We start from the raw sequence: 16,208 nt of genomic DNA, 5'->3' as shown, positions 1-16,208 counted from the left end.
GAAATATCAGATACTAGAAGTATCTTATACATTACTCCTCAAATTTCTGAAAAAATTAATATCTAAGGCAAAACTGTAAAAATATGTTAAAATGTGTTCTGATATATAAATGACTTTATCAGTACATTTACATGTGTTTAAATGGTTGTGAAACATCTTTTGCGAAAGTTTAGAACAATAATTTAATACTGTGATAAATTAATTCAAATTTGATGACAATGTAAATTTCAAATTACTTGGTAACATGAATTTGTTGATATCTCATATTTAAATCTTGATTTATTTTTTGCTTACAAACCAAATTTTCTACTTGCATGGTAACTTTTAAAAATGGTATAGCCGTATGCTGGTTTATATACGTAGAGGCATTATATATACGTGTATATATATTACAACAATGTAATGTAGACACAAGACTTTGTTACAGTTTAGAATTTTTGTTTTTATGTAGTTTAAAAATGGGACGTCGTTCCTCGGACACAGAAGAAGAGAACAGAAGCAGAAGGAAAAAGAAACACCGCAGGCGTTCATCGTCAAGTAGCTCCTCAGACAGCAGAACATACAGCCGTAAAAAATCTGGAAGGAAATCAAGGTCAAGGTCACGGTCTCGAGATCTCCAGTCTCGTTCGCATTCTTATGAGAAAAGGTACATTGCAGTTGTTTATAAATCGAGCTCTTTCATATTATGGCAGAAAGCTAGAAGTGTTTGAATCCATTGTGTAGTCAGCTCTACCTTGGAATTTTACGGCAGTTTGCTCTGAATCTTGGAAGATGTGGCAATATTTTCACTAACATTTAAAGAAAAAAAACCAAAACACCTTCCATGCCCTCCAAGAATGCAAAACCGGTATATATGCAGATCCAGAGATAACTTCCTTATTAAACCAGAAAAAAACCAGCCTACTAAAATAACTCTCCCTTTCTTCTCCTTCTAAATAATGAATTTGGAATCTCTTTTTGGAAATATAATAGTTCATACATAACACCAGCTTGAAAAGTAGTTTCATTCAACTAGTTAGGGAATATTCTGTGTTACTTTTCTTGGTTGTAATAAACCAAGTAGGTCTTTCCAGACAACAAGGTAGACTTTCTCAGTAGAAAGAGTGATTTTTACAGCAGATCTATAAATTTGCTGCAACAGCTAGTTTTCACCATTATTCTTGCTATTTTTTTATGTGTACAGAATACGGTAGTCAGCCAGGTGTTTGAAACACAGATCATGTGGCTGTATCTACCAATTTGTTCTTGACCTAACATCATATTTCCTTCATCAGAGGCCCCTCTCTGTACCTGACATTTTTGGATACCCTGCTTGTGTCTCCCTCTGACTTGTGGTGATCCTGGAGTGAGCAGGTGGTGGTCAATTTATTAATTAAAGTGGAGCTGGAGAATACTCATTGTGTCTAACTGCACTCTAAATATATTCAAAAGTGCTCCTGACAAACCTTTCTTTAGCTGGCAGAAGAGTGTGCCGATGAGGGGCAAGTTGGCTGGTTGTGGGGGGCTTCTTAGTTCTTTATTTCCATCCCTCCTTTCTTCTGTTCCTGCTTAGCATCTACATACAGCCCTTAGGGGACACAGTGAGATGACATAGGCTTCGATGCCAACAATATGCTGATGACATGCAGCTTTATGAATCTCTTTAGTCCAGTGCAGGCATGGCTATCTTGCAGATAAAAACGGAGCTTGGAGGGAGATTAGAGTCTGGACGAAGACCAGTTGACTTAAATTGAATCCAGAAAAGACAAAAGTGTCTGCTTTTAGGATCTGGCTGGTACCTTTGTGTTGCCCTTAGTTTAGGGCATTTGCTCTTGGCAGTTAAGTCACTATTACACGCTGGGGTCTTGCTGGATTTATTCCTGACCCTTAAGAATCAAAAGCGGCAGTCTGTAAGATTACTGTTCTTCCCTCTTCATTTAGCAGGAGCATTGCATTCCTTTCTCCGATGAAGACCTGGTCTTTAGTAGTTAAACCTATATATCCTTTCCAGTTTGGACTATTGCAGCCCTACTTGTAGGTAATACAGCACCTTTTCCCCCTTATGCTAGATAAGCACATATCACATTTGACTACATCCTGGATTACAGAAAAGTTTCTTATGTGGTGTAATATTTTAATATTACTCAAACATAATAAAGGCCAAAAATATGGAGGTTCTTATAAGGATTGTAATTGTTGTTCGGTTAGCTGTCAGGGACGTGGGTACTGAGAGGAAACTTTACAAAAGGTTAAGAGTTGGGAAGCATCCCTCCCACCAGTTTTGGGATTAGCTGGTTTAATTTATGTATTTAGTATGTATTCTTTCACTTTTCTCCTATGTGCATAAGAATTTATTCCTTGAATAAATGAAATGGGGAGGTTGGGGGGGGGGAGAGGGAAGGGAAAATACTACTCTGACTCTTGGCTGAACTCAGGAGAAAATTTCCAAGCTCAGATGGAATAAATTAATATTGATTATTTGATTACTAATTGTACTTAAAAAACAGGGGGGGGATGGCTGCCTGTATCAAAGCAGAGAAAGTTGAGATTACACTGTAAATTTATAAATAGATATGTAAAATATTTTTGAGTGTACATTATTTAAAAAACATTTTTATGTTCACATTTTATGAATGTACATAGTATGTCTGGAAACAATTGTATAGAGCAGCAATGCAGAAATTACCACTTTATGGATTTAATTTTTAGTGCTGGAGTTGTAGTCCTTGTCCCATACGGTGTACTTCTGTGTAAATCCTGCTGAGAATGTAGGTCTAAATGTTTTGGTTTTTTTTAACTTTAGATTTGGCAGAGAGGGAATGAGTTCCTATAAGATGGTCATGGGACTAAAAACGTTGTGAGCTGGGTTGTGTTCCTGCCTTTGCCCTTGAGGTATCATATGATTTGGGGCAAATAGGTTAACTTCTGTTTCTCTTTCTGCCCTTTTTCTGTCTTGAGATGTGTATTTTAGAATGTAAGGTCTTTAAGACAGGCATTGCCCGTGTGTATGTGAATTTACTTATTACAGTTTAATAGTGGTATTTGAGGCTTCTAGAACATGTTATAATACAAAAAACACAGGTCTATAAGGACCTTTTAAGTAAACTGCTACATTTTTTTTCCTGTTTGGGGTTTTTTTTGTAGCATACTAATAGCGTGGTTTTGTTTTAGACGCAGACACAGATCGAGCAGTAGTTCTTCATATGGTTCTAGAAGAAAACGCAGTCGTAGCCGATCAAGAGGTAGAGGCAAATCCTACAGGTCTCAAAGATCAAGATCAAAAAGTAGAACAAGAAGGTAAGACTCTTGGAGAAAGAATTATTATTTCTACTGTAAAAACATTACTTTAAAGTATCTATATCATTACTGAGTTTGGAATATACTAGGAAAAAAAGTTGCAAGTGATCATCTAAACTCCATGTCACTTGAAACTCTTCCTAATTTGAAACATCTATGCTGTGCTTTTCATGTGCTAAATCTTTAAATTACACTGGTGGAACAGTTGGTTTTGAAGAGGAGTTATATATTTTACATTTGACCAAGTGCAAGTAACATTAATAAAGTCACCTTGGTTTAACTGAATCATCTGAAAACTTCTTGTGGATTTTTTTTCTTACCGATTTTTTTTCTTCTTTTATTACTGATTTCCATAACTTCCATGCATAACATTAGCTCCCTGAAGATCAGACTAAACTGTTATTTTCTCATCTGTATTTGTCTTGGAAAGAAGTGAGTATTTAGTTATGCGAATTCTTTTTAATATTTAAAGTTATCTATAGTGCTGAAATATTTGAGAAATTGGATTGTGACAAATGGATATTTTCAGTAATAAGCATAACTTAAATATTTAAATGTTAATCAGATGTTGCAAATTCTATTAGAAAATATGCTATCTACTTCTGTAATTAAAAGAAGCTCAATTTTTTGTGTGTGTATGTTTCAATTAAAAAATTTAAATAAAGTTTATCCCTGGATGTGAGAATTACTGTTAGCATTTTCTGTTGAATTTAAATTAATTATTGAGTGTGTCAGGCAGATCAGAGCTTTTTTGGTATGTGTTTACAGGTGTTCAGCCAGGTAATTTTGTGTATCTGCACCTAGAATTTTGTAAATCATGTTATTTTCATATACCAAATCAGTAGAGCTGTTCCCTCTAAGTGTTGAAAAATTGTTGTTGAAAGATGTAAATGTTTCACACTCTTGTTTGTATTCTCTCATGACTTCTTCACAGCTGTTCATTATAATAGCTGCCTGGACACTTATTGCTACAGTGCTTTTGTAGTAGCAATTTGGTTATTTAAACTGTCTGATCTCTCTTTGAGTATCCTTGCCCTCTGAGCTGTAGACTGCTGATAAGCTACTGTGCTGTGTGTAGAAATATTCCTGTAAATATCCACTGTTTTGCTAAGAAAATCAGTTTTAAAACAATGAAATGTCAAAAGAATAAGGTGGAAAGTGAAGGTGTTTTTCAGTATGTCAGATACTCAGCATTAGGAAATATGATAACCTAATTTAAAGATCTCATGTTTTATTGTAATAAGTGTAAATTGCAGATCTCATTAGACATAGTCTAATGGCCACCTTTTCCAAGGGGTTTACTGATGTTAATTGTCATTGCAATATGTGGAAATTACGCACCTAAAAACTTGAAAAACATGACTACTGTTTATATTATTTTGTGCTAGGAAATACTGTATATAAAATGTTTTATATACAAAATATACTAGCTGTTCAGTAGTGTAGCTATGAAGGTATAGCTGCAGGTCACTTTAAATGATACTACTATTCACAGACATGGTTCTTCAGGGAAAATATTTATCAATAACATCCTAAATTATAACTGAAGAGTCTTTTGGCATGTTAGAAGCATAAAACTAAAATGTTAAGAGCATAAAACTAAACCCAACAGGACACATTGAATTCTTTATGACAATTTTTTCCAAGTCTGCTCTCTGCTGTAATGTTACACTGAGAAGCCATGGATTAATCTCATTTCTGGAGAAGAGTTAAATGGGTTGCAGAAAGCTGCTACCAGAGGCCTGTGTTTTCCCTGCTTGTTAGTGTTGAGGCAGTCGCAGCTGTGCTAAATAGTTCCTTTCTTCGCTATCTCAAAATCTGTCTTGTGCACTCGATCGAAGGCATGAACAGCTTTCCTGAGAGGACCGAGTACACTATGATTCTTCAGGCTGGAAAAGAGATCGTGGGGGAAAGAAGGAATGTGATGGAGTGGTATAAAAAAATAAAATAAAAAAGAATGTGTGAAAAGATGATTAAGGAATGAGGGTTTCCTATCTCCTCCAGTGTAAGACCTGGGGCCAGTATGAAGGGAATGAAGTCAGCTGGTGGCAGATCCCAGTCAGACAAAAGGAGATGGTTCTGATACATCACATAATTAAGCTGTGGAAGCCCTTGCTGTTGGAGGTTGTGGGTACCAGAAGCTGAAATGAATTAAAAAAGCAGTCAAACAAGAAAAATCCATTCAAAGCTGTTAAATGCGAAGAGACAATATTTGTCTTGGGAAATGCATGTAATTGTAGTGCTGAAGTGGAACTTCCATTAGAATTTGACATCTGTAATTTGTGGGTGGTTTTTTTTTTTTTTGCTTGGGGTGGGGCAGCTTATTTTCATATGACTTTTAAAGGTAAGTACTAAAGAAAACACGTAGGTAAACTAGGTAATAAAATAATCAGCAGTTGAACTCGGGCAGGGACCTTGCGTTGCTGTAGTAAAGAGTGTGTTAGCCACTGCAGTGTTCTTGATCCCCAACTTCTGAATTGCCAGTGGCAGGGAGTAGAATCTGCTGACCCGCCTGAAAAGCGGCCATGTGAGATACAGCAATAGCGAAGACGATCTCTGTGCTACTTGATTTGTAACGTTGCTGTTGTACCTGCAGAGAACCACCTTTAGGACTTGAGCAACTGTGATTTTTCCCTCCCCCCCCGCGGGAGTGGGACTGACACTAGAAAACTAGTTTCATATTGGAAGTTAAGATCCATTACATGGTATCTTTAAGTCACTGGATTTGGTTGTGGTACAAGTCATACAGATGGTACAAATCCCGTATCCTGTAATGTCTTTTCTCCCCATGGTCCCCCATCAAATTAAGGTATTTTGTTCTTCAAGGTGGTGAAAATGTTGGTAAAAATGTATATGGCTGCACTGTAATTTTTTTTTTTTAGTAACTTGTCTAACGTAGGTGTTTGAGTGAATTATTTACAGAGCTCCAATTGTGTAAAATACTGAAATACAAAGTTTTAATTTGAAAAGTTAGATTTTTATAATGACATGTTTTAAAAACATTTTGAGTAGGTATTGTTTGTAACCTAAAGTGAATTTTTTTCCTATTTTGTTTTAGGAGATAAAAAAACTTGTGCATATTATAACTATTTTATGATGCATTTTTTAGAGTCAAAGAAGCGGGGCTTACTCGTAATGCTATAAATTTAAAGCTGTCCTACAGCAAGATAGTACAATGCAAATATGACTTAATAAGATCCCAAACTGAATTTCAGCAAAACAACCAAGATTTACATTAAATTAGGAATTTTAAAACCGATTTAGTTTGTTTTACTGAGCATTTGCTTAATAACATTTTGCCTTCTTGCAATCTTTTTAAAGACAATAATTCGTCTGTGAAATGCAGGCACATCCTCAGTAGAAAAATTGAAAGCAACAGCTCACTTTCTGAAACCACACATATAGTGATATAAAGAAATATTTCAGCTCTACGAAATTTAATAAATCATCCCATTTCCTAATTTGATCATATTAGATGCTGATGTGGAAGAAGCATTTCAAATACCATCTCCTCATTAATATACATCAGTCTGGGGAACAGAATGGAATACTTATGCAGAGATGTCACAGTTACTGTTTCTTAGTTTACTAAGTGGAACAGGTTGATGTGATACTGGGTGCTATTTGTCAATGTCTTGCTAAAATGGTTTGGGTCGAGTTATGGAGTCCAGAAAGACGGCGGCTGATAAATCAAAAGTGGATTGAGTGGACAGGAGGCAGTGATTGATACTGTGACAGGATATGAAGAAAGGAATCTTGATACAAGCATGCATGATATTGAATATGAGAAGGAAAATGGCCCTGGAGTATGGATATTATTCAAGGAAATGAGAATAATAATATCATCTTGAAATTATTGCTGGATAAAGATTAGGATAGTTCTTATTAGAATATTATGCTTCTCTGGAGTGGAGAAACTCAGATTTCATATAATTTCTGTGTGGATAGAGTCTTGTTAATATTTTTAGCGTTTTTGCTGCAATTGTTCTGCAAGTTAATCGCATATGAAAATACTTTACATCAGAACTTGTAATGCAAATCTTTTAATTCATGTAGCTTTAAATAGAATTAACCAAAATATGTTAACCTTTATTCCTTGATTTCATACAATTCTGTGATTATAGAGTATTTCGCTATAATTGCCTTTAAATATGGAGGTTTGTTTTTATTGTCTGCCAAGTGTGTTTGGCTTTACCCTTTGAGTTCAACTGAAAACTGCTGCCTTGAAATATCTTTAACACAGTTCAACTTAGATTGACACAATAATGGCTAGTACATCTATACAGATCTAAGAAGAGAAAATATCATGTGTAAAATAATCCTGTTTGTAGAATTGATGCCTTTGGACTGTCAGTGAAGGAAGTGTTTGATCAGTGTGTTGGGTTGGTTTTTTTTGTGTGTGTGTGTCTGCATGGTTTACATCTTATTTCTTTACCATTCTTCCAGTCTTGTTGATTTAATATTGAAATGTGTGCATCTTATTGCAGTCCAGTGACAGGGCTACCTACTACTTATGGGTGGCTTTGGAACAGGCGGGGTTTTTGGTATGGAAAAAGCAGCTTGTTGACTGATTAACTTATGTTCAACCCTCATAGCTTGGCAGAATTCGTCATGTTTAGCACTTATAGTCTGTAATATTTAAAAATAAGGTCCTCTAGTCAGTTAGAGAAATGCAATGTGAAAAGGGTCATAAAATAAATGATAATAAAACCCCACTAATTTCTTTAAAGTAGTGCTGTGTTGGTATAGATACTGAATAGTCAGGTTCACAAATTTAGTGATTTCTAAAGATAGTGTAATTTGCATTGCCTGGTTTATGACACACAGTGATGATGGAATTACAAGAAAAGAATTCCCCACCAGCCCTTTCTAGATGCATTTTCAATGCTGCTGCTTCACACACAAGCACGATACTAGGCAATGCTTACCCTGAAGTTAAGAGATTCTTGCCATTGGGTTTGATCTGTTCTCAGAAAGGTCATAGCTGCATTCAGACACTTACTCGTGGCGGGGCAAGCTGTACACCCTTGCTATGTATCAGTTGTCTACCGGTGTTCTTTATAGCCTGCCTCTGCATAGGGAAGGTCTTAAGCTTTTAGTACTGGCAAGGGTCAGTCGTCTTTTGCTGGAGGGTTTTTTTTTTGGTCTTTGAGAATTTCCTTGTTTAATATCTTCTTAAAAATAAATCCAAATCATTTCTAGGAAATATTTTAGTGAAGAATTGATACTGCACAATGAAATGGTGTTTGTAAGAGTTTTCAAACGTAGAAACAGTATTATCATTGAATGCTTTTGTATTTGCGTTACTTGGAATGGTGAATAGGAATGGGTCTGTCTTCAGTTAGTCTCTCACTTTTTCATGCATCATATTATTTTGACTATGGTAGTATTAATGTGTTAGAGTCTTCCCAAATTAAAACCCTGGCCTGTCACATCTTACAGCTGATAAGAGGTGTCGGGTCAAGGCATAATCTATACTAACTTGTGTTCAGAACTTCCTTTCAGTTACAGACTGTATTGGTCTGTTCTGGTTAGCACACACTAATGGATAGCTTCTAATAGATTACAATGTAGGGTTTTAATTAAGAACAACTTCAGGATGAATTTTCTAGAACAGCATCAGCTTGAAAAGAAAATAAAGGTTCTTAGGAGAGAGGAAGATAAAAGGGATGTACATTTTGAGGTAGACATTAATGTCAGCAGCAATGTCTAGTAGAAGAGATAATGGCAGACAAAAAAAAGAGTGAAATTATGAGGGGCCTTGGAAATTAGACAGAGTTTATGGAGGAACAGGAGGAGAGATTAATTTAAAAAAAAAAGGGAAAAAAAGAGAATGAAATGGCTCAAGTAACGGGCAAAGATCATGCAAATAAGGACAGTTGCAGTTGTGTAGACTTAGAAGACTGATTTTTTTTTTTTTTTTTTTAAAAGAATGTTGTGAAGAAAGACTAAATTTAAATATGATGCGGATGTATGGATTAAAGTTGGCTTTGGTTGAAGAGTAGAGGGATAAGTGTCGATACAGGTGCTGTTAGCTGTTACAGGCTTCCGGAAGGGAAGGTTTTCTGAATTGACCATGCGACAGACATCGGGCAATGTGAGATTATTGGCTGATGGGAAGGAGATGGAAGGAATTGGGAAGTGAAGTTTGAGGAACAATAGCCATATTGACTTGGAGCAGTGAGGTAGCTATGGGGGGAGAGGGTACAAACATGGCTCTTCCTGTGTATCTGCTGTAAGAAACAAGAAGTGACAAGACAACTGTGAAGAACATGGTTGGGGTACATATTGTCAGACAGTGTTGAAAAGCTGTCTTAAGCTATAAAAATGCTCTAGAAATACCTCCTTTGGAAATGGATCCAAGAATTTTCCAAACAGAAGCAGATAAAAGTCCTATAAGAAATCAAGCAATACTATTTAATCAGCGTATTTCTTTTGAAATGCTTGATTACTACTTTTTTTTTGGCTGGTAGTAGCTACTGGAGTTACCATTCTTTTCAAGTTTTGATCTTCTGTCTTTGCTACACAAATTAACACACTCACATTCAACTAGCTGTACAGACCCACATAATTATGGTAGGAATCAGTGTAAATATTGCATGTTTGTGTCTCTTCTTACTGGTGGGGAAGGGGAAGCTTGGAGTCTTTGATCCATTAGAATGTATATTTAATTAAGATATTGTAGTATTTCTTTCATTAAACTTCAAATAAGGGCTTGGGGCAGGGGCGAACTAGTGAAATTCAGATTACGGAGTTTGCTCATGTGATCTTTAGTTTTTCTGTGGATGGTAGCGTCAGATCATATTTCTTCCTTTTCCCACAATAAATCAAAACCTGCAGTTTTTATTTAGGATCTTGTTGCATTACAGGTAGTATCACCAATAGTCTCTAAAAATATTTTTTTAGCTATAATAACTGACTTTTTTCAAAAGGAAGTTAACAGTTTGTCTACATGACTATACAGGGAAAAAATACAGAGGTGAAGCAGTAGCACTGAAGATATCCTAGAGCAATAACCCACCAATGAGCACATTACTGAGATCTAATTGACCGCTTTGGGAAATTAAACTTCATAAGGCAATGCCAAGGGCCCTTAAGTTATCAATAAGGCCAGATAGCTGCTAGTGACAGTTGCTTTGATGCCTTTCATTGGTATAAAAAAAAAAAAGCCTTAAAAACATATGAATGCATAAGTGCTGTTCATTTAGAGCTAAATATTGAGTCTAATTACATGTAAACTTTCTTTTTCTAAAGCAGTCCAGGTGTTATGTATACAGAATGTGTTTTAAGTATAGCTTCTTGTTTTTCTAAACCCTTTTATTTCTCCCTTTGGGAAAGGGTGCATTTGCACGTTGGTGCTCTTTGGGGTTGTGGGTTTTTTTTTTTTTAAGCTTCAGTTTTCTGTTTGGGAAAAGATACTCAAGAAGACAAGAGGAATAATACAATTCCCCTTAGTGGAGAACTGGCTTTTTGATTTCGATGTGTCTGCATTCTAAACTGCTATGTATTTTAACTTTTTTTTTAATCCTCTTTTTCTCTGCTACCAAAGCTCTGGCCATGAAATAGAATCTGTTATTTTTTTGGTGCAGAGCTCATGTTTCTGGAGGCAGCTATGCAAACCAACATATAGCAGATGTCTTAAAGATGCATTGGTAATACAAGACCATCATTGTTTGCTATGTGAATTGCTGTTACCAGTGTTGGTCTCTAGAATGTGATTATCAAAATGTGAAACACAAAATTCTACAATTTAGTAGAAACGTTTTACTGCTTACTTTATTCCTATCTTTCATTCTAATTCTAATAACATACAACAGTGACAGAATCTAGTTTAAAAAGATGCAGGTGAAAAACATGCATTTCTGCTGAAAAAGTGTTTTACTATATCTTTTCTATGGGACTCATCAGAATGTAAAAAACCCTAGCAAGAGTAACAGTTACCCTGTAACGGTAGAATACAAGTAGCTGTCAACCCCACGTATTTCAGAAATTCAGCCTGAGTTTTGTTGAATGTACCCAAGTCAGCCTGGCTGCAGTTGTATGTGCCAGAGTTAAGACTACCTGTACAACCCTAATTCAGCTTCCCAGTTGACGATGGCTTTAAGGATGGATTACTGTTTCTTCCACAGATTCCTTGCCATGTTTACTTTACGTATTAATAGGTTGGTTACCATAGTCCTTCTCAATTATCTCTGTATATTGCTCTTGTGTTACTGTATTCGAGTTACATGAGGGGCAGTTATAACAAGACTATTGTTCTTATAACCAGCCACCTTGGATCAGGGGTCAGCAACATTTGAAGTGTGTTGTGCCTGATGCTATGCTTTTTTCAAACTAGAGGTTAAATAGGCTGCTAGAAATATATCAGGTCCTGGGAGAAATTAATTATCAGAGGGACTAGATGTTGTTCATCAGTAATGTCTTGCTTCCGTGGCTGGAAGCTAGTCGGGAACTTTGTGGGAGCCAGGACCTGGGGACCGCTGCCTTTCTTCGCTGTTTTTCCCAAGGTATTCTCTGCTCCTAGCTGTGCTGTATGCCATTCAGAATCCGTCTTTGTGGCAGAAGTGGTAGTTGCTGACTCTTGCTTTAGAGGATTTTTTTTAGTGATTGTTTTGCTCTTTAGAGATGATCACTCTTCTGTATAAATCAGCATACGTGCCCTGGAATTCTTTGATCACTGCTTTGTCCAAGATTGCAGCTGAAGCCATTGCTCAGCAGCAGGGCACTGCTGTCTTCGTGAGTAGGACAGTAGCTGCTGCAGACGGTATTTTTGGTACCTTTGTACAAACAAATTAAAATCATGTATTTTATAAATGCCCATATAAATCAACTGTACATCAAGATCCAGATAGGCAGCTGCCAGTTTTTGTTGATGCTATGACCAAAGTGTGCTTTGGGAGTGAGTTCATGCCAGATTATGCTGATTAAAGTTGGGGTACCGTGACACTTTCCTGACTGCGCCTTCGTCCTTTAGTGCCTCTTCTCCTCCCGCACCTATGCATCGGGGTGGTTCAGCGTGCTGGTCTGAAAGCTGGCTCTTCTGTTCCCTTTTAGTGAGGAGCAGGGGAACAGGGTGAGATGCTCACGTATGCAGAATGTGCATTGGGGGAAAAACGGGTCAAGCCTCCATCGTTCAAGTTGAGCTCAGGTGAGAGGCAATTTTAAAGCTAGAGTAGGGCACTGCCAGCAGGGAAACTGCCAGTTTCTAAAGGCAAGGCACCCTGTCTCCCTGAAATGCAAGAGCAAGAATATGTATAGATGACAACACTTCATCTGGTCCTAAGATCGGTTTATTGGTATAAGACTTAGGCCCTATCGGAGTTGACGGCAAGGCTGCGCTTGACTTCAGTGATTCCAGTTTTTACTAAGGTGTGATGTTATAGGAAGGAAAGATTACCAAAATAATTTGATAATTTCAGGAATAGGTAGAGCCTTTGTACTTTTACTGTTAAAATAGTGTTTAAGTAACTATTTGAGCAAAGTATTTTATGTTAAATATGTGATCACATAAGGAAAAAATGTGAAAACTTCTATTTGTTTTTGCATGGCATAACTGGAGAGAGCTGTATTTAAATATAATGTATAATTAAAAAAAAATTAAAATCTAGGAAAAGATGGGAAGTTAATACCTATACTTAATATTAGTTGTAACTTAAATATTTTTATTGTACTTTTATAGAATTTTTTATTTTGAATCTTTAAGTTTTCTGCAAATTCTTATATGCATACCCCCAAAATACTGTGAAACATATGCTTTCAATATGGTGTTTCCTTATCCATAAATATTAAGATATTCGTGCAGATTTCATAGGATCATAGCAACCTCTAGTAAGGCAAACTGGAAAACTCTCCTTGACTTTAAAGGGTTATATTATGCTCAGCTTGAATAACTGATCTCAATTTTTTTGTAATTCTGTACTGCTGATTTATATCCTAGAAGTGAAGGCAAGGGCAGTAGTATGTTTTTTTTAAATTTTGCATATACTGTTAGATACCTATTTTTCTTCTATAGTTTTTACGTCTCTCATATGGAAATGTGCAGAGGTAAGCTAAATTGTGGTAGAATTTAAATTAATCTGTGGCATAGCACTGAAAATCTGTTACTAGTCTATATCAAAAAGATATGCTAAAAGTTTTCCTGTTAAAGCTCTAAGCTTCTTGATTGGAGAATGGGTAAAAAAAAAGAAAAGCCTTTTCCTATTTTTCTACTATATAGTCTTCTTGAAGTTCCTCCAAATTAGATTTTAAATGCCAATTAGGAGGTTGAATATACTAAAATAAAAGCAAATACAACCAAAATGGCCTCACCTTATGGCTAGTTAGGCTTTTTCTCTCAAAAGCGGAACCTTTGCTCTGAGCATGGCTTTGAGAAAGATATTCAGCTTAATGAACACATTAATTAGAACCATAACTATTTATAAGATAATTAGAAACGAAGCATGGTAAACTGGGCTTTTCCTGCAATTAATGGAGGATTAATTACTGGAGGTAATGAAGTGGATTTTTAAATGCATTAAGGTGAAGTACAGAGATGTGCAAGGCTTTGTGATAGTTGCATAATTATTCCAGGCTGTTTGAGCATAGCTCATATGAGATCGCTAATAAGCATCATTGCATCATTATGTATGCACTTAAAAAGACTTACCACCAAAATGACTGCCTAATTATTTCTAATTGGCAGGAGTCTGTGTAGTCATTGAGCTGTTTGTAGCCATTTTAAGGTTCATTTAACTATCCTTGGGGCCATGTGATAGATGGAAAAAAGCTTCAACTACACGCTGGCCTTGGCTGGCGCCGTTAATCAATTTTGGTGGGCTTCAGTTTGAAATGCATTTGCTCATGCAGAGGTCAAAACCTGAAGTAGTCCAAGCAAAGTTTTGCTTTTTGAAGCCACTTGACTGTATTCATTAGCAATTAGTAAAATAATTGTGTCTGTCACTATATTTGGATTTCCATATGACTTGGTATTCTTTCATCGCTGTCCCTTCTTATAGCATATTAGCTTCACTGGAAACCAAATATTCTTCCAACAGACCCTTTTAGCGACTTCAGTGCAGTGGCATATGTTCCGATATACTACCTTTCTTCATTCATTTGTTAGCTTAAACAGTGCAGTACATTTCAACGCAATCATCTAATTTGCTCCCGATTGATTGCTGAGTGAAAGTTTCTACCCAAGGACAACATTTTAGGGCTTTTAAGGGTATCTCTGAGGAATTAGTCATTAAGCATTAAGAGAGGAAGCAAGTAGTAGTCAAATCGAATTCTGACGTTTACCAGAGTTTTGTAGTTAGGGGCATCTATTTCCAAGATGTTGACAGCTATGTATATTCAAGGACATCTTCTGGCAGAAGAAAGCTATGTAGTAATCGCACTTGTTTAAAACCTCATTCTTACATGAATGGCAGTGCAGCCGTTCTGTCAATAATTACATTAGAAATGTTGTGAATATCATTTGGAAATGACCTTTTTGAGATGTTACAATTAGCATGTAGTTACTTTATCTTACTATGTCAGGTTTAATGTGACATCCCATTAGGTAAGCGTCTGCGAAAGTTTTCAATGAATGCGTTGTCCTGTTGAACATAATCATAACCATCTGTGGGATGTTGTCAACGTACATAAGCCATTCATATAGCTTAAGAAAACACCGGTGAGCAAATTGTAGGCTAATAAAATAAAGGTCAGCTTTGCCATTTTTGCTTCAAAAAATGGAGTTCTAGTAATTTAATGTTAAAACGTAAGTTTACAAAAAATAATTGTTCAGATAATGTTTAAAGTGAAGGACTGATTGAAAATAGGTATTCTAAAAACAACAAAAAGCAAAAAAAAAGTCATTTATTCATGAAATATTATTTCAAATAACAGATAAGGGATTAAAGCAAGTAAATTGTGGTAGCATAAACTAATCCTTAAGGAAATCTGCAGAATGATGTCAAATTTTAAAAAATTGTTTTAATTTTGAGGCTTTTGTAATGGTAATCTTTGAGAAAAGATCACTTTTGTAAACAAATTTTCAAGACAGGAAAACTATATAAAATACAAATAGCCTTTCTTACTGATACTCATTAGGAATTTTATTTTATGAAGTCCTGTCAAATACGTGGTAATGGAAATGCTGCTCTGTAGATTATCAAAACTATTACTAGGAAATACATTTTAGAGCGTCACATCAGTTTTAATCTGCCTTTGAGCTGTCTGATTTGTTGTATTGGAAATTCTGGTGCAAGTCAAAATTGAAACTACTGCTGAGTATATTTTTCTTTGATGCAATATAGCAGTGTAATGGCAATCACGTTAAGTGCAGCTATCGTGTTAGTTATAAAGCTGTTCACAGGGAGAACTTTAAACATACCAAATTTCAACATCAACACGTTTGCGTTGAGTGGACCCCATCGCCAACCTTGCTCTATAAAATCTCTCCCTGTAGCAAATGTCCTCCTCCCTGAAGAGAGGAGGTTCTTTCTGCTGGCCTTTAGGGATTTGCTTTGGAAGATCAGCTTGTATTCCACGCAGCTTTGAATACTGCTATCAGGGACCTTCATCACACTTTGAAGTGATGAGCAGCTTTGGCCAGTACTTCCCATTCCTCTGGACCTTTCGCTGTCTTAAAGAAGTCATCTTTTCTGGTATAACTTGCATTTACTCCCCTGTATTGACATTGTGCTATTTCTCCACAGATTACCCAACGCTGGGGCGCTGGTGAATTGTGTTATGCCACGTGAAATTCACTGCAAATGTGGTCTTGATAATTTTTTTTTCTGTATGTTGGAAGAAAATATGACTGACCTGTTTTCATTGACTTGTAATTTAAAAATTCCTATCTAATTTTTGACTAACAAAATGCAATTTTTGCTAGCTAAAAGTCATTCATCTTTTGTTTGCTCTTCAAGGCACTTTTAACAGTTTAAGGATGCTTTATCATGTAACGA

General features: G+C 36.0%; 1 protein-coding gene across 1 annotated transcript in view; it reads left to right on the top strand.

Annotated features, from left to right (window-relative positions):
- Positions 1 to 451: 451 nt before the first annotated feature.
- Positions 452 to 16,208, top strand: part of LOC104620953 — a gene marked incomplete at its 5' end in the record, with an annotated part of 39,626 nt that continues 23,869 nt past the window's right edge. Inside the window, 2 exons of the mRNA XM_010287315.1 lie at positions 452 to 646; positions 3,151 to 3,276. Coding sequence (XP_010285617.1) covers positions 452 to 646; positions 3,151 to 3,276 — 321 coding nt within the window. The remainder of the gene's footprint in view (positions 647 to 3,150; positions 3,277 to 16,208) is intronic.

This window comes from Phaethon lepturus, unplaced genomic scaffold (genome assembly GCF_000687285.1).
Source record: "Phaethon lepturus isolate BGI_N335 unplaced genomic scaffold, ASM68728v1 scaffold14055, whole genome shotgun sequence".
NCBI classification, from domain to species: domain Eukaryota; kingdom Metazoa; phylum Chordata; class Aves; order Phaethontiformes; family Phaethontidae; genus Phaethon; species Phaethon lepturus.
The sequence above is the reverse complement of the archived record's forward strand: the minus strand, read 5'-3'. Positions and strand labels throughout refer to the sequence as shown.